The sequence below is a fragment of the Perna viridis genome, chromosome 1 (assembly GCF_037379345.1).
Source record: "Perna viridis isolate PV_CMFRI_1.1 ecotype Kerala chromosome 1, ASM3737934v1, whole genome shotgun sequence".
In the NCBI taxonomy this organism is placed as follows: Eukaryota; Metazoa; Mollusca; class Bivalvia; order Mytilida; family Mytilidae; genus Perna; species Perna viridis.
In genome coordinates this window covers 67204479-67224304 of record NC_142445.1, presented here as the reverse complement: position 1 = coordinate 67224304, position 19826 = coordinate 67204479, and the positions used below count along the sequence as shown (strand labels likewise).

General features: G+C 32.6%; 1 protein-coding gene across 1 annotated transcript; it reads left to right on the top strand.

Annotated features, from left to right (window-relative positions):
- Positions 1–758: 758 nt before the first annotated feature.
- Positions 759–19826, top strand: LOC148629960 (plexin domain-containing protein 2-like). The gene is made up of 16 exons (XM_088578841.1): positions 759–779; positions 1401–1425; positions 3590–3873; positions 4666–4788; positions 5927–5941; positions 6648–6717; positions 7040–7165; positions 7735–7788; positions 8000–8064; positions 9665–9752; positions 10125–10217; positions 12806–12948; positions 16181–16282; positions 16750–16786; positions 18695–18825; positions 19114–19826. The coding sequence occupies exons 1-16, from the start codon at positions 759–761 to the stop codon at positions 19219–19221; spliced, it is 1485 nt and encodes a 494-aa protein (XP_088434967.1). The 3' UTR covers positions 19222–19826.

The window sequence follows — 19826 nt, the reverse complement described above, 5'->3', positions numbered from 1 at the left end:
TTCATCCTCCACTCCTATTAGACCGTCTTCTGTCTAAACATGAACTATACCAAAGCAAAAAACGCAAGTTGTCTCACATTCTTTAACTTCAGTTTCCGCAGCACGGGGTTTTAGTTTTGGAAATTACTACAAAACAATATACCTAAAAAATGTCTGAAATCTGTAACATAAGAAAACAATAACTACGTTGATCTGTTATCTTCAAAATGTGAACAAGATTTAAAAAAAAAGCTTCGTGGACCCTTCATGTCAACCTCTATCCCAGTAACTACTATGCACTATACAGTTGCAGACGGACCAAGAATGTGTTATTGAAGCCGTAAACCCTTTCGGATATTTTTTACCCGACTTTGATTGTTCATTTGAAATCGGACTGTCTTCAGGGCAAGTTCCGACACAGCGTCTGACGTTCGAAATTCACTGAAGTAAGAGACGGAGCGAACGTGTGCCGCTGCGTGGAGCTTGACTTCGGGGTAACATACAGATTTCATTGAAACATTTTCAAAATATAGTATGTGTGCTGCAGTGAGACTTTTCAGATCATCTTCTTTAAATGACCATAAAAAGTTTAGTTTTAATATAAACATAAAAAAAAAATATAAAAAAAACAAACAAACATCAGCTGAAAGTACATTTAACACCATATAATCATATGTAATGGTGTAGCAGCATGCCGATTATACAGTTCTTAATAATGTGTCTGTACACTGACAAGGGTCGTTAGTTTTTCTTCGTAAGACTTCGTTCAGGCTATCACGATGCTTCTTCATAAGATCATTGTGAGTAGTGCTGCCAAATTATCTTAATGGGTCCATTTAGGTAAATTGTGAATAATAATAAAATTAAATGATTTTAAATGTCAATTAATATATAATTGACCAAACAGATGTCTTATTAATTTGCCACTTTCACTTTTAATTATTTAAATTAATTGTATTGAGTTTTATCTATAATTTTACAATGCGATTAAAAATTTATTATTTATTTTTAATAGTCAAAGCCAGGTAAATTATATGACTCCGTATTTTATTGCGTTACATGAAAACTATTGAACCAAAAGAAACTTTAAATTCTATAACCGATAAATATATTATAAATACACATAGGATTGTATAAGCACAGAACTGCTAGTTCGTAGTACATGTAGCTTAATGTTGGTTTATCAAGATGACTTCCGATTCAAAAGCGTTACATAAATACCGCGGAAAAGGATTATGATAAACAAATTTTCATTATGAATGGGATGGATATTAGTGTATATTTTTACATATTCTATTTATGTAAGTACATAGATAACTCGGGTTTATATTCAGTGACATATAATTAAGTAGCACAATAAAATGCTGCTTCGTCATATGCTATGAGCCCATATATAAAGACTTTCATGTTCCAACGCTAAGGGCGAATTGAATTTCAGTCCTGGACGTAAGTTTAGTTCTATATTTACATGCGAACTATTGGTGTTTGTATTTTTTCAGGTATTATCGTTTACTTACATTATGCTTTACCCAATATCGATTTATTGAAGAGTGATCATTGTGTTTCTACTTGGTTTGGAATTATTTCCATCATTACTGAAAATCTTAACACGTTGATTGGCCTCAATAGTCAATATATTGACAAATCAATTATTGAATTATGTATACAATGTATATGTCACATGTGTGTGTAGTTTATAACAGGTGTCAATAATACTATTATATGTTACTGTATGCTGTTCATAATTTTTTACACTATGAATAAAAAAAAACATTTGAAATATTATGATACATTGTCAAAATTTTAATCTTTTTTTTTTGTTCACGTGTATTAAATATTCTGCTCAATTCACTCCGATTGAAATAGTTATACATGTAATAGCGTTTGTCAAAATCTCAAATAATCAAAGTCTAAACCACTTTAGGGCTGAGTGATAAAATCTAAATACAGACTACTATAATTAAATGTGAAGACATTGCTATACAGACTGCAATACTATATCATTAAAAGAAGAGAAAAACCAACAACATGAAATACAAGTCAATATTGTTTATTAAATGACTTGGTAATTTACTATTTGAGGCAAATAACCGAGTATATGAATCAAAAAGTTATATTATTTATAACACCTAGTCATACTTTACGTTCATGAGTAAAGAGCTTATTTGACGTTGTACGTGTATGTGTAGCAAAGCTACTTCCTTATATTCACACTGTTACATGTAACTGATATTTTATTCCCGGTCATTCATATTCAGCTGTGCATGAAATTAAAATAATAATCTGTATAAAGTACTTAGCGTGCCCTTTACACTTCCTAGTCGTAGGATTTCAATGGCGGATTTTACATCTCGTCACGCATCTTACTTATAAAACGTCTGTGAACACATTGTCTCTATTTGATAGTTACTATGATAAAACACCACTTTTCTGTTTTAAATCGAAAGACATTTCTCATGAACACAATGACTTTTACTTAAAATTACAAGTTGCTAAGCGTTCACATTTCTTTTTCAAATTTGCACATCAATTGTTGAAATCTTAGGTGTTTTGTGGTTGGATATTTTGACAATGGTGGATGAGATTGGCCCTTAAAATATGTTATACAACACATGTATAAGTATAATGTTATCTTTTATTAGATTAATTTATTATTCATACATGTTTGTTTCTGTAACAGTATATGTGGCTGCAGCGTGGATTGATTAACCACTCATTACACATCCTCGTGTGTAATTTTGAAAGGCTGATGTATTAAAAATAAAGAAATTTGCGACCTTCAAAATCCCAAACTGTAGGTGGATGGAGGATTCCTTTCAGGAATTTTTGGTCACTTTTAGGCTCCAACTTTGCATCTTGTAATGTCATTTATTTAAAAAGTTATACAATATTATGAAAGGTTTTTGCAAGTAATCAAATAAATTGAACCTTCTGTTAATTCTAGTCTTCGTAGTGATGCAAACAAAGATGCGTATCCTTTGCGTTCGTAAAACAGTTCACGTCGTTATTGAATATTTTTGGCTGAAAAGAAGATATTTCTTTTCAACTCATGTTTCATCTCAGTTTGCTCTGATCTCGAGGTATTTGGCAGATTTTTGCTATTGAATAAAAAACGAGTCACCAACCTGCTTTGTTTTTCTTTTCTTTTTTGTGGGTGCAATTAACTTCGGATTTTTGCTAGAGTGATGCGGCATTGGTCTCTTTTAGTACACCACAGTCGTGGTTTTTCCATAAAGGATTAATTCTTGTGTGTAGAAACAACAAGATAAATATATAATAAAAGCGGTAGGGAACATAACCGGAAACACAGAAAGACGTGAAGATATTATATCACAAAAGAAACAAATAATGCACGCAGAAAACATGAAGAAGTCCTTCTTTTCTTCCTAGATACATACCATACTGCCTTTTGAAGACAATATCAAGTTATATGATGTATTCTCCTATCACGATATCCTGTGGATTAGGTTCAGTTACATAACCCTTGCCTGTTTCCATAAACTACCAAAGATATGGAAGTAATTCTTGTCTCCCTTATATGTTGTTAAGTATCATGTTTTAAAATAGGGTCAGTCGTCAAAATTCTAGCTGTATTCTTTTTCCATTCCAGTACCATTGTGTTGTCTTACACTAAGTTACCATGGAAATTTTAAGATATGGAAAGTTGAGTACAGAGAACACAACATTTATAAGCGATCTAACGCAGATAGCTCAACAGATGCATCTAACGTGACCTCGGTAGAAGCTATTACACAATCAAACCTACCACAGCAGCAATCTACTACAACACATAACCGTCCAACTACAACACAACAGCAATCAACCACAGCACAACACCGTCCAACTACAGCACAAGAGCAAACAACTACTGCACAACCAAAAAATACTAATACGGTATTGTATTTGTTGTTTTCTCAAATGGTACTTCATTTTTTTTCTGATTAGTACTCTTAAATGAAAGGGGGTACCCTCTTACCCTGTGTACGGTTGTTTTTACATCTAAAAATACAAAACTTTAAGAATGTACCGTGTAACCTTCGCACCATACAATTATTTTGACAGTATAGAGTAAGAAAAAAATGACGAAACTCACTTCTGGAACAATTATATTTAATTGAAAATAAAAGAACGCAGTAGAATTTTGATATTGTCGTAATGTCCGGTTTATGTGTTTCATTTACAACAACCGGTATTTCATGTTTTCTACGCATATTTAAGTTTTTTGCCTTACTTGATAGGTTGTATATCATTTACATCACCCTAGATATCTAATTTTATAGTCGTATACATTCGCGTTCCATAATTATCGACATGCTCTCAAACGAGCAAATGCTTTCGTGTTAAGGAATACACATTGCATTTTACCTTTAAATTGACATTTAACATGTGTTACATAAAAAATGACACATATATATATATATATATATAACGTCTCAGAATGTGACGACTCTATTTGCTACACTGCTCCATCGGATCAAATTGATACAGGGAAGATAAACGTATAGAATGGTCTGAAAAATTCCCAACGATGTTAGAACTGTCAAATTTGCGATGCAAAGTTTTGGTCGTTCCCTCCGCGGGACTCGAACTCGTACTGCTGTGACATCTATGGCAACACCATATGGGATTTTTTCAGACCATTATATATATATATATATTGCCTTAACTAAGAATTTCTGTTTTTAGACAACTGACCACCATACGTATTACACGTCTAAAATATTCTTAGACCCAAAGGGACACTTCTGGAATAAGCTTCAGGGTAATACACAGCATGAACTGTCCAACGATAAACATAAGGTTGATTCGGTAAGTTTGAATTACAACCGATCATTTAACTAGGGTTCAAAATAATTTGTGATAAAATTATAGCCACCTAAGTCTACTATATATTACACTTTAACAACGAAGCAAGGTATATAATTCAGCAGGTGTTGCATTAGAAATTTAAAGTTCTCCATCACTCGTTTTAATCTCTATTCTGTCAAACCAAATCACCAGCCGGAGTCTACTGTATAGGTATATTATGTAAACTGACAATATTTCGCCAAAGATGTTAACTTAAATGCCATATACAACACCGCAAAAAAAATTCCATACTAAGAAAAATAGATTGTTGTCAACCGCAGACCCCCTTCCATCCCAACCGTTGTGAACCCACCTTTTGAGATTATGTAGATATGCTAGCCGTATGTTGCTAAGTGTGACAGAGAGAGAAACCATTTAATCTAATATTCTGAAAAAAAAAACAACTTATTTTTGCAATCAGTTTTTCGGGTTTCATAGTCGGAAAAACCGCTATTCATAACTGAAGCCGTATATAAAAGTTAAAGTTCAAAAGTTTAATTTTGATTTTAATATTTATTGAAGAATTTATTAGTGGAAGTATGTTTTCCCATTTTTGGCCTGTCAAACCATTGTCAATTTAGCGAGACCGAATATACCGCACGCATCCGAGTACGACTCCAGGATTGGAGTACAGATTTGAGTGTAAAGTTTTCGTTAGATGCCAGTACCATTCAGTTAAGAAGTTGTCTGCTGATATTGTTATCATGTGATACTGTAACATTCTGTTTACTTCACTTCATTTCCAAATACCGTGGCAAGAATAGTGACAAGTAATCTCACATACCGGATGTACATATTAAAATTAGAGTAATAACAGTAAAAGATCGCTAAAATGTTTTCTTACTGTATTCTTTTCCGATTTGTATTTGACAAAAAATGTTGCATGAACTTGATAGCAATTCTTTACAAAAAACATGTAACAAACTCCCCAAAATATTAGGAAATTCAAGTTAAATAAATGTTTTCTTAGAGTTGCTTTTGTTTGAAATCGGCCCATAACGATTAAAGATATATGAACGAACTCAGACAGTCTAAATTTTTTCTTAATTGTAAATATATTATACATTTATGTTAATTTTTGTTTTAATTTCTTTTGTAGCAACCAGATTATAAGGTATATTTTATGTTTAATCATCTATTTGCCCGCTTATTCATGTTACTTCATTATAACCGTAATAATCTTGACAAGTTTGGTATATTTTGCAATTTTAGAACTAAGGCTCTCTCTGAAAATCAAGATTTTAGTGTTTGACCTACAATATATAAATACACATAGCTTTTTATACAGACCTGATTGCGCATAAAGTTATGTATTTTGTCCGTGCATCTGTACATCGATATGGTTTGTTACATTTGCTTACTTATCTTGAGACATTTTGTGTTGTTCTTTCCGTGTGATTTACATGTGCCCATATTTAGATATGTTGTCATCATTTCCGTTTCCGTTTATGTTAACGTCATTGTAAAGGATTTTCTTTATTCGATGCTATGTCATGTTTCGGATCTAACTGTAATAAACCACCTCAGAAATCTCGTAAAAGTGTGCATGCTCCCCGCTGAGACACACTGAACCCAACGGCCAACAAATAAGAGGTAGCACGACGACTTATTAGCTTAGAATCAGAATAATTTATCCAAGTGGGGCGGTAAAAATGTTGTTATCATTTTATTTTGTTTCAATTTCAATGCATTTTTTAATATTTTCAATATGTTTTAGTATTTATTTTATAGTAATTATAAAGTAAAAAAATGATCGTACATGTGTGACAAACAGTAACAACACATCTATAAAAGTTAATATTTTGGGTTTTTTTTTTCAGTTTGTAAACACGTCATTCAAGTTTCCTTATTATGGTCATTTTATTGACAGATTTGCAATTACCCCTTTAGGTAGGTATCTATGCTAATGATGATGAAAGTCAAATAAAAAAAAAATGTGTTTAATGATTAAATCCTTGTTTATGTTAAAATAAATAAATGAAAATAATTTTAAAAAATGAAACACCAAAACTTTGAATGTGATGATAAAATCTTCTCATTTCGAGGATAGATTTTCATTAGTTTTTAAGTTTGTTTGTGATAACAATACGATGACAACTTTACAAATCGTCTAGTTTCTAGCAGGCCTAGTTCATTAGGGTCAAGATTGTGTACGTTTCTGTCATGTGGTCCTAATTTAAAACAACGATTCTATCTTTTATTTTAATTTCAGGGTTTTTGTATATAAGCAACTTCATTCATTCGAATCTGGATTTTGCTTTTTCTCATTACATTGCACCACTGATGGCAAATTTTGACACGACAGGAAACTACTCCAAAATACTGTACAAGGATGACGGTTTGTTTAATGTTACAATCGATATATCTCTTGTACTAAAGTATACGTCATTTTCTTTATCACTTGTTCATAGTATTTGTTATCCTCTTGTTGCATTTGTTTTTTTAAAAATGCGTGCTTTTAATGGTTTGCCTCGACGGCTAAATCTTTAGATAAATGTTATGTTGGTTCCCTTGATAGCAACATCATGACATTTGTTAAATTGTAAAACCGTTTCATCAACGCTACTGATAAGTGCCATGTGAAAACAGAATTCATGACATGCCTGGTAAAGAATACACTTCAGACTGAAAAATTGCCTTTGTTAATGTTGTATAAATGTACGTAAATATACGAAAAAAGCATGATTGATAAATTTTCTGTTAAACATTTTAGTACAGTTTGTTTTATACAAATATATATATATATTCTTTCTTTTCTCTTTTAAAATTTAGATAAAGATGATTTTTTATTCGGTTTCAAAGATCATAAAATTATTCATTAGACAGTGAAACCTTGAAACTCATTCTTTAATTAATGACATTGTTTATGACACTAAACAGTATTTGGAAGTTAAATGATTTTTACAGGTAGTAGCTTTGTTATAGAATGGAGAAACGTGGAATTAAATGACCAAGAAGAGAGTAAGTATAAGAAACAATCCGTCTATCGAAATAAAAATAATAATTTCCAGAACTTTTCATAAAAAGTCAATTATTTTTTAATATTGCCAAAAGTAGCCTGAAAAATTAGGTTAATACAAATGAAACAAAGACCAAAACAGAAATAGTACTTTGTAAAGTCGGGGACAATTGCTTTTTATACTGCCCATTTAATTTAATTGTTATATTTCAGATGGCAATTACACTTTCCAAACCACAATATTTAAGAATGGAACAATTATGTTTGCTTACAAGACAGTGAGTTGTACATATATCTTTTCACTACGGGGCGCCAAATGGGACTCTTGTGGTTTTGTACTCAAAATTCAATTTTGTACAGACAAAAGTGAGTTTTGTACAGACAAAAGTGAGTTTTGTACAGACAAAAGTGTGTTTTGGTCAACAAAGATGAGTTAACAAAATTTATAACATACTACAAATTTAAATTATGTCAAACAAAGTAATCTTTCAGTGGACAAAAGTTACTTTTATCATGACAAAATTCATTTTTGTATCACACTTCACTTTTGTTACCTAATTTGAATATTGGGTAACAAAAGTTAATTTTGTATACAAATTAGTTTAGTTTGGATTCTTTGAACTAATTTGCATACAAAACTGAGAAATATTACGACAACAGTCAATTTTGTGTTTACAAATTGAATTCTGTCATAACAAAATCACTTTTGCATGCAATTTAAATTCGATCACTTTTGTGTCACAAAAGTCATTTTTAAGTCACATAAGTCAATTTTGTGTCACAAAATGCATTTTTTTAAGCAAATTAGTGTAGAGAATCCTTTGGATATGCAAATGAATTTTCTCATCGCGATTTTGTTAGAAGGTATCTCATTGGATATAGTGATCGTGGGTCTCCGATTTCCGATAACTTCGAGCAAGGACATATCATATGGGTGAAGAGCTATTGTTCAATAGTAAGTAATACCTAATAAAGTGTTACTTGCTTTTGCAGAATAGCGCATCAACCATATGATATGCCCTTGCTCAAAGTAATCGAAAATCTGCGAGACCAGCGGTTGCTATATATCCGATGAGACGCCTTGCAGAATCGTGATGAGAGAATTCATTTGCATATGCAAAGGATTCTGTAACATGTAACTAATTTGTATACAAAAATGACTTATGTGTTAAATTTTCTCTTCTGTCTCCATAAAAATTAATTTTAATTACAAAATCACAGGATGTTAACTAATCTAATCAACATTTTGCATACAATTTCAATTTTGTCTCAAAATTGACTTTGTTATTTAATTTCCATATCAAGTAACAAAAGTCAATTTTCTATGCAAATAACTTAATATTTGTATACCTATTTGACAAAATTTGTCTACAAAATTACATTTTGTCATTACAAAATTTAAGTGATCATAAAACAAGTATGTATAACAGTTTTGTACGACAACAATTATTTTGTTATGACAGAATTCAATTTTGTGTGTACAAAATTGATTTTGATTACAAAAAGATCACGTCCCATTCGGCGCCCCGTAATCACATTTTATTTTACTTTGAAATACTTTCTAAAGTTATTAAATGAATTTCATTTATTCATGGTGATACATGTGTTTTCCGTTGTATTATACTATACCCTCACAATGATCAACGAAAGCAATAACGTATACAGATACTTGGAACATATTTAGTATATTAGAAGATATGATATCTGTTTTATATTGATTCAAGTTTAATTATTTGCTTTAAAAAAACGACTGCTAAGCCTTGGAAATGATTTTGAACACCTTCAAATATTGGTTTGATTTTTATATATAAAAGCAACAATTATGTTTGTTTAAAACTATAGAGAAGTATTAGTGTTTACATTATGATATAATTCTAGATTCCAGAAACAAATATTTCTCAAGACGCATGGCCTGTTAAGATCGGATTGTCTGATGCATTTTATTATGACATAAACAGCTTCTTTGGTAAGTTGGTGCACGAGATAATAATAGTCTCCATAGAACATTTTTGACTTTCTGAATTATCATTATGTTTGTTAATCAGATCTTTAAACTTTGATATCGCATTAAAATATTTAGCTATGATGTTATATGTTCATAAGTATTAAGCGTAAGTATTTGTACCAAATCAGATTTCTTTGGAAACCTGTCAAGTTGTGTTAAGCAGATATTTACAAAAAATTTTATATTAATTACATTACGAAAATATAGGTCATACAAAAACCAATAAAAAAACACATATCAACGCTTTTAAGTGGAAGATAATTTTAAGATATCTTTTGACTGTACAATTCTTTTATGAAATGATGTATAAAACTGTTTATATCTGTGTTGTAGGATATATACGCTTCATTTTCAAATACCATGATGTAGCATTTAATGTAACGGACATCACAGATGATATGGTCATAATTTTGAATCCTGTTCCAAGTAAGGGTGATTTAACATAGTAATAATGCCTTCATGACATAGGTTGTGTCCTTATTGTATGACTTATGATGTACCGTGATTCTCAACCCCACAAGGGAAGAATTAGGATTATATTACATACGATGAGGACATACCTTTCTGTAGGTTTAAACTGGTCTGGAGCTAGTATGTCAGTTAACTGCTAGTAGTTCTTTGTTTGTGGCCACGGACTCGGACCTTTTTGAACTGATTTTAGGTATGTTTAATTGTCCACAATGGCCAGATTTAAAAGGGGGTTCAGGGAAGTGATCGCGCCAACGTACTTTAACCCGCTGCATTTTCTGCGAATGTCCCAAAGCAGGAATTGTTGCCTCTATATGTAGTGTTTCGAAACTTAAAATAAAAGGGAAAAATTTATTCTGAGTCATCCATTTTTGAATCAGAAAAAAATTCCTGTTCTCTTTAAAACCGTAAGTTCAGTATTATACTGAAACTCAAACTATTGGTGTAAAAGATTTACTCCGTGCCGGTCACATCATATGATCTGCCTAGTATCTACATGTATTATACTTCATGCAATATTTAACGTTTTCCATGGGTTTACAAAAATAATCTATTCTGGTATACCATCCTTCTTCAGCTAGTTCAAGAGGGTAGTATACCGCTCGAAACGGAAATTTGTCTTATCATTTCCGTTCTGCTCTGTCGAAACAAAAACAACAGACTATCAAATATGTAGGCCGACTAGTTTATAAACACGTAAAGGGTGATCAAAGACTTAGTACCTCGCTTCAACTCATTTTTTTTTCAAATATAATCGAACATATTACTATTTACGGCTCAGCAGTCACTTAACAAAACATTAATCGTATAAATATATACATGTATAATCTCCAAACACTTCTAATTAAATCAAAACAAGGAACTGTACATCCAAACTCCAAATATTAACATTCGCTTGGACCGAAAGAGAAGCAAATGCGATCTTGACATAGCTAATTTTTGTATGATTTTCCATGACCATAGAAAGCACGGGTGAATTTGTTTTCAAGTGATATTGCAAATTATTATACGAAATAATAAGTACAGAGAAAACCCAGATTGTCTAGCGATGTGAATGTCGCATAATTTTCACGTTCGGTCCAAGCGATTATAGAAATATGAAGTTATATTTGTTAGCTTGCTCTAAAACTAAATTAAATACATATCCAAACATCAAATCCCATAGCACCCGAAGAAAACAATCTTTCCAAAGGATGCTAAACTAGAAAGCCACACCCAGATAAGAATATCACACTCGACTTCGTCTCGGGCGATATTCTTCCTTCGTGTGGTAATCTAGAATAACATCTTCAACTGCAGGCAGTATTTGTGTATTATATCAGAGTATTTTGACGGCATAATATACGTTTAATTTTACACTTAGAAAAGGATGCAGGTTTTTCTATTGTGACGTAACTACTTATGACTGAATTTTTTGTAAACTCGACTTTTTATACAAGATTCAACTGATATCTCGTCTTGCAGAGCACATGCATTGAATCTAAAAACAAACGCCCTTAGTAACCATTAGTTACCTTTAAATGGAAAAGTCAGGTCAGATATTTTGTCGGGAATGAAACGTCGTTTTTTAGCTATTGCCATCACTTGGCGTCCGTCGTCGTCGTCGTCCGTCGTCGTCACCCGTCGTCATTAACAATTTTTCAAAACTCTTCTCTGATACTACTTGACCAATTGGAACCAAACTTAGTATGAACTTCCTTTGGGTATCCTGCATAGAACTAATGTGGGGATTTTTGATCCGTCGGAAACATGGCCGCTGTTGCTAAAAATAGAAAATAGGGGTCAGACAGTAGTTTTTCGCATATATCTCCAAAACCGTTAAGTTTAGCTAAATTCTGACATGAGTAGAAGTGTTCAGCATGATGAAATTTATCTGCTGTCAAATTTTCGTTTTAATCCGTTAAGCAATGTTAAGAGTTACTGCCCTTTTTCAACGTTTTTATTTTTGCTATTTTTAATGTTATTTCTTTCATAAATCTTCTCCTCTGACACTACTTTACCAATTGAAATTGAACTTGCTATGAATGTTCCTAAGGGTATCCTCCATAGAACTTAGGTGGGGATTTTTGATCTGTCGAAAAACATGGCCACCGTTACTAAAATATAACATAGGGGTCAGACAGTCGTTTTTCGCATATATCTCCAAAACCATTAGGTTTAGCCAAATTCTTTCAATAGCTTAAATGATCTTTATTGGTCTTCAGCCATAAAAGTTGTCAGACGACTCCTTATAAGAGTTATTGCCCTTGAAAAGGAAAAAAGTTTTTTTTTTTTTTTTTACAGTTTTCAGCCGATATCTTGAAAACTATGATAGATAGAAACTTTCAATTGCTAAAATGATGCTGATGATAAGTCCTACCAAAGTCTTCTTGAATCAAAATTGTTGGACAACTTCGTATTAAATTTATTGCCCTTGAAAGACGGAATTCAACAAGGTGAGTGATTCATGCTCCTGGGAGCCTCTTGTTTTAACTAAGATTCAGTCCCATAATAGGTTAATGTTGATAAAAGCTATTTGTTTCTATTTTACTTTTTTATTTGTTCAGCATGTAACTTAGCAACAACATGTAAAGAATGTACGACAATGAACACTGACTTCGATTGTTCGTGGTGCCATGCAGCTTCCCGATGCTCAGATGGTGTAGATAGACACAGACAAGAATGGATTTGGAAAGATTGCTCTATAGACGTAAGTATTGGAGGACGAAATCACCTTTTTGTGTTTCAACTCCAGAATGAAATTACTGCATTGTGTTAAGTGATTACCGTTTTTATGTTTGACTATGATAAGAATTTTGTATAAAAAGGTTACCATTTATGGTTTTTATTAAGGAAATACAAATAAATTGAACGCAAAATAAGGTTTTGTTCTGATTATATCTGATCATTAGCGAAACTAGTCTAAACCGAACCCTTTTGAACTGGAGAATTTGTTTAGTTTGAAGAAAATGTAAGGTTTACAAATGTAAAAAAAAAAAACATAATTTAAACCGATATGAAAGAACTTTAGGAGATGTGTGGATTACACAGGTTTCCGGATCACCACGTGTAAGGTTTAGACAGGTTTCCGGTTCAACACATGTAAGGTTTAGACAGGTTTAATTATACTACTAGAAGTATTTGGTTCAGTTGTTTAGGATGTAAATTTTCAATCATATTTTAATATACTCCAGTCGGTCTTAAATTACGAAATTCTAGACTTAAACAAATTTTAACTCGTTGTGTTTGTCATAATTTGAATTAGTGGTAAGAAATTCTTTGGTAGTTTTGTTTCAAAACGTAATCATTTTTTTTTTAAACAGTAAAAAACCAATAAGTATAAATGTTTTAGTGTATAAAGAAGCCTAAATATCCAAAATCATTCTCTAAATCAGTAAGCCAAAAATTTCAAAAGTATTCTCCGGAATGTTACATTCCTTTGAGAAAAAACGGCAACAACCGTAAATAGGTCAGAAACAAAAAACGCACAGACTGTAACAGTCTTGAAGTAGAGAAACGGTGTGATACACACCTGAACTGGCTATCTATAGAAGAACCGCGCTTAAATACTCAGTTCAAAATGAATCAACAAATCAAATCAAGGATATCAACTCAGATGTTATGAACTCGATCTGGGTAAAACTCGTTTTGAAATAAACTGAACTTATTTAAAATACTGAGACTCAAACATTTAACGTATAAACACCGAGGCAAGCTCATAATGAAAGTTACGACTATTTACATCAGTAACAATGTCACATGACCAAAGCCAAATCACGTAAACAGTTTGATAAGTAAACAATAATATTAAAATATCAACTAGCTACAGTCACCTCCGTTACATTTTCCCGATTTTTACTCGGAAGTCACGCCAGTGGCTTCGAGTATTGTAAGTATATGAATAACAAAAGGGCTTTCGGCAGATAACTTCACGGACGGAAATGCTTTCTTCAAATTAATGTGCGATTCTCTTTTAAACTTTAAATATTTCACCGATATCCCAAATGAATGATATTTCAAACATTTTAAGTGTTATTTTTCAGCTAAATATTGTCGAACTTGTAAATCGAGACGCCAAACTATTGCCATCACTTGGCGTCCGTCGTCGTCGTCTGTCGTCGATAACAATTTTTCAAAACTCTTCTCCTCTAAAACTACTTGACCAATTTAATCCAAACTTGGTATGAATGTTTCCTGGGGTATCCTGCATAGTACTAATGTGGGGAGTTTTGATCCGTCGAAAAACATGGCCGCCGTTACTAAAACTACAACATAGGGGTCAGACAGTAGTTTTTCGCATATATCTCCAAACATTTAGGTTTAGCCAAATTCTGACTAGGTAAAAGTGTTCAGCATGATGAGATCTATCTGAGGTCAAATTTTCATTTTAATCTATTAAGCCATGTTGGATGTATTGCCCTTTTTCAACGTTTTTTTTTGCTATTTTTAATGTTATTTCTTTCAAAACACTTCTCCTCTGACACCATGTGACCAATTGGAACCAAACTTACTTTGAATGTTCCTTCGGGTATTGTGCATAGAACTGATGTGGGGATTTTTGATCCGTCTAAAAACATGACCGCTGTTTTTAAAAATAGAACATAGGCGTCAGACAGTAGTTTTTCGCATATATCTCCTAAACCGTTAGGTTTAGTCAAATTTTGACGAATTATAAGTGTTCAGCATGATGAGATCTAGCTGTGTTAAAATCTTCATTTTGATATGTTAAGCCATGTTGGAGTTATTGCCCTTTTTGGACAGTTTTTGCTGTTTTTAATGTAATTATTTTAAAAAAATCTTCTCCTCCGAAACTACTATACAGAATTCAATGAAATTTGGCATTCTTGTTTTAAAGGGCATCCTTAACAAAACGACCTTTTGGAATTTTGATCTGTTATAAAGCATGGCCGCTGTTACTAAAAATAGAACATTGGGGTCAGACAATAGTTTTTCGCATTTATCTCCAAAACCGTTTGGTTTAGCCGAATTCTTACATGGGGTAAAAGTGTTCAGCATGATGAGATCAATCCTATCTGTGGTCAAAGTTGGTGAAAATTTGTTGACCCATGTTGGAGTTTTTGCCCTTTTTGGAGTTTTTTCTGTTTATGATGTTATTACTTTAAAAAATCTTCTCCTCAGAAACTGCTCTGCAGAATTCAATGAAAGTTGACACTTTTGTTTTATAGGGTATTCTTAACGAAATGACAGATTTTTGATCGCTGAAAAAACATTGCTGCCGTTTCTAAAAAAAGAACAATGGGGTCAGACAGCAGAATTTTTGCATACATCTCCAAATCTGTTAGGTTTAGCCAATAGCTTTCAATTGCTGAAGTGATCCTTATTATATGGCTTACAAATGTGTCCAATGCATCAAATAGAGTCAAAATTGTCTGACAACTCCTTGTTAGAGTTATTGCCCTTATAAGGCAAACATTTAACCAGGTGAGCGATTCAGGCTCCTGAGAGCCTCTTGTTGCGCTTGGCTGCGTAGTAATTTCAAAGAAGATAAAAGCCAATAAAATTTAATTGGAGTTATCTCTCTTTTGGTGGTGTTGGATTTTAACTTTGGCCCGTGAATGGTATTATAATCAAAATCATTTTATCAAGAAGCGTCACAATCAACATCATCAGCTGCCTTTTTTCAAGTTAAAGGGCTCAAGAACGTAAACAAATGCAATAATCTTATTTTCACGATATTTGTGTACATCTTTGTTTTGTTTTGCTGCAGGTTGCAAGAGAAAAAATGGGTTCAACACCAAAACATTCTCAAACCTTAGTCCATGTTATGACCGGCACTCTAGCACATGGCTTAAAAAATAAACATCAGGAACCTACATTTGTATCTTGCAGGTTGCACGCCAAGCGACTTCCGAGTTTCAGCACCTTCGGTGCTTTGATTCATCTTATAATATTTGTTCATGTATTAATTATTGTATTAACAGGGTGTTACAAGTGACAGTATGTGCAACATTGCCACAAATAAACCTCAACCAGAGAAAACTACTACAATTAAACCGGGCATTATATTAACTTCTGACGACGAGGTAAACATCAAATAACTTCAGCTAGAAAACAGGTTGTTTATAAGATCATACCACTCTATAAAAGTTCTTTACTGGATAATATACCAGCTATCCAGAAGATGAATATCTGATCTCAGTGATAAAGTTTTTGAATCAATACTAATCCAATTATAGCGTGTAAATTACTTTACCTCAACAGATGAAAATGTAATTACAGTCACGTTTTCCTACTTGTATTGTCATTTTTGAATTTTTCTACTTTAACATCATTTCAACGCTTAATTATTTTGCAAATGAAAGAAGAAACACTCATCCCTTTTTACTTTGTGATAGATTTTCAATTTTTGACATGCCCATGTGATTCTGGGTGCTAAATTTAAGATGTGTGTGTTTGTGATTCCGGTAGCGAAACATGTTCGATCTGCAATTCTATAAACTTTCATTAAAGGGAAATTATATTGGTTCTTTTATCTTTACAATCTTTTCAGGAGATAACCCAGAGTTCAAAATCAAAGAAAAGAGAAGGTATATATATTCTGTGTCCCTTATATAGTTATATGCATAATGGAATAAATATACGTCTAATTAAAACAACATTATTCAACCTTACGATGATTAGTAAAGTACTTTTATTAGACATTGCTTTTTATCACGATTTTGCTTTGCACATAGGATTCTTGCTCTCTGCAAAACAATAATACGAATGTTATTCCAATGAATTTACAAGTAAAACATATTTTTATTTAATGATGACCAAATGGATTGGAAACAAGTAAGAAATATGTCCTTCCCGCAAAACAATGAAGATGACACACATAGACCGAGTTACTCATATTTGCCGCTTATATATCTTGATTATCCAACAAAAGTGCAAACAGATAAACAAAGAAAAAACAACAAAATAAAGCACACCTACTGAGGAAGAAATTACCGATGTGTATTGAAGATTAGTGACATGAAAGACTAAAAAAGAAACGGTCACGCTCTTTCGAAAGAATTCTTAATTTAATAATGATTCTATAAGTGTATACAATATTCTTCACAACGAGTAATATTTTCGATTTCCTGATTAACTCAGGTGTTCGTGTTTTCTTCGTGAGAAAGTTAAATAATATTAAATTCCTCAATCTTGTGAACATTATTGAACAAGAAGCTTTGTTAAAGGAATGCTTCTAATGTTGACATTTAATTTCGTATGACCTGTTCAAAAATAATAATAAAAAAAAAGGATTAGAATTTAATTTCTATTTGATTCGAGTCAAAATATTAAGAATTGGTTCGTAATTAAAACGTTATGATTTGTTAATAAAACGTTGTCTGTTTTGGATTATTTCGGTATTGCAATGGGAACAAATTGTGCTCCTCTACTTGCTGATCTATTCCTTCACTCTTATGAGACTGTCTTTATAGCTGATCTGATCCGAAAGAAAGAGTATCGTTTGGCCAGATCCTTTAATCTCAGTTTCCGCTATATGGATGACGTATTATCTTTAAACAATCCAAATTTTTGGGAATTTGATACATCGCATCTACCCCAAAGAATTGGAGATAAAGGATACTACAGATACTGTGAGGTCAGCCTCATATCTTGACCTTCACTTTGAAATCGATGGTAAAGGAAAACTATTGACCAATCTTTACGAAAAACGTGATGACTTTTCATTCAGAATTGTCAACTTTCCTTTCATCTGTGGCAACATCCCTACAGCACCTGCGTATGGAGTGTTCATATCACAACTCATACGTTATGCCAGAGCTTGCCAAAACTACGCAGACTTTTTGTATCGCGCTAGAATTCTAACAAAAAGGTTTCTGGAATAGGGTTATATTGCTACACGATTGAAGTCATCACTACATAAGTTTTATGGTCGCCATCATGAAATCGTGGAGCGTTACGGTGTATACATCTGTGCCATGTTCAACGTGTCATAGTTTTCCTTTCCTCTTCCGTCTACCCCGGACTTGACTTTTTATGAGCAACGGGGCAGAGGACGCTTACCCTACCGGTGCACCTGGTCCATGCTCCCAGTCTTTAGTGGAGTCCGAGTTGCTCATTTGCTTTTGCTCTATGTGTGTATGATTTTAGTCACTTTATGTTCTTTGTTGTGTGTGTCTGTTTTCCATGTCTGGTCTTTGTCCCTGCATTGCATTCTTTTTATTACCGCTATAACCTTGGTTCCCTTGATTACTCTTTGAATCCCGGAATGCAGATCAATCAACGAAGACGACGTGACAATACCAAGCAAGGTTATTCAAAATAACCTGGTTTGCTTAAAGAGAACCAGCCAATCATGTTCCAAGTCAAATTCTGTTATTTTTGTTTTTGATGTTTGGATTACCCAAAACTTAAGGATTATTTAAACGTTATATTGGTATAAATGTATTAATTATATATGTTGGGAATCGCAACATGTCTTGTTTTCTTTCCTTTAGGTTCGAAAAAGACAGCGATGATCGTCGTTCCCATGGTAACGGCTGTTGCGCTTATCATTGTTTTTGTTGCTGCTTTTTTTATATATGCCAGAACTCATCCGACGTCAAAACCTGGACAGTGGATCATCAAGGTAATAAACAAATAAACTTGTATTTTGCAAAAATGCTGAAACCGTCTTGCTCATACAAAAAAAAAACACATACAAAAACAAACGCAATACAAACACTCAAAAATAAGGCGAAAACCATTTTTACACAATTGTTGTTTCGGACAAAAAGTAAAATGTAATGGATTGAAAAGCTTGCTTGTTAGCTTTATCATACAATAAACTTGGATGTTCAAGTTGCACTATAGAACAGCAATATATACAAACTGAAATATGTAAGTTAAATTCAAATATATTTTTTATATGTTTCAGCATCGCCCAAGTCAGTGGAAGGAAAATTTTTCTAATGTACATTTCTCTAAAGACTCCAAAGGCGATAAAATTCGAATCAAAGAGTATGCTGAAACTACTGATACATAGCAGAACCTTGGCCTTATAAAACATTAAGAAGGCATTGCCTAGTATATATACTAGTATATCAATATACTAGTTGATTTACATTGTATCTAGATATAGTATGATGAATTTGCTTCTCTTTTTGTAAATCCATTTTGATACTTCCGTCCTACATACTCGTCTGCTGGCATGCAAGTATATACCTTTTTACAGCTTTTTACACAACTTTAAAAAATTGTTTGTTTTTCATTTTTGTTGAAATATTTCCTAAAATCCGTTTGTTCCGTCTTGTCCCAGCTTTAAGTTTGTTTCATGAATACTTGGTCCTTCTTTTGTAAAAAGTGTTGAATTGGGCCCGAGTGTTTAAGATTCGACGCAAACCCTACTGTTTTGAACTATTTTTTTAATGTCGGTTTTTTATGTACAGTCGTTAATATTCCTGCATCAAATATAAATTTAATGTTTCTGTCAAGTTTCACTGATATAACGATAGTGAATGAAATCTAGTTGTCCTGCTATAATTGTCAGTGTAGTTATGTTTTCTTCCCTTAACGTCTTGCATGATGTTAAAATTGTATATTTTATATTGTTAAGTTGTTATTTGTATTAAAACTGATTTGTTATTGTTA

What these genes read in the sequence shown, in the direction of transcription:
- LOC148629960 (XM_088578841.1), top strand. Translation starts at nt 759, where the DNA reads ATGCTTCTTCATAAGATCATT. An exon ending in TGCTTCTTCATAAGATCATT is followed by an intron (nt 780 to 1,400) that starts GTGAGTAGTGCT and finishes TCCAACGCTAAG; the next exon opens with GGCGAATTGAATTTCAGTCC. An exon ending in CTGGACAGTGGATCATCAAG is followed by an intron (nt 18,826 to 19,113) that starts GTAATAAACAAA and finishes TATATGTTTCAG; the next exon opens with CATCGCCCAAGTCAGTGGAA.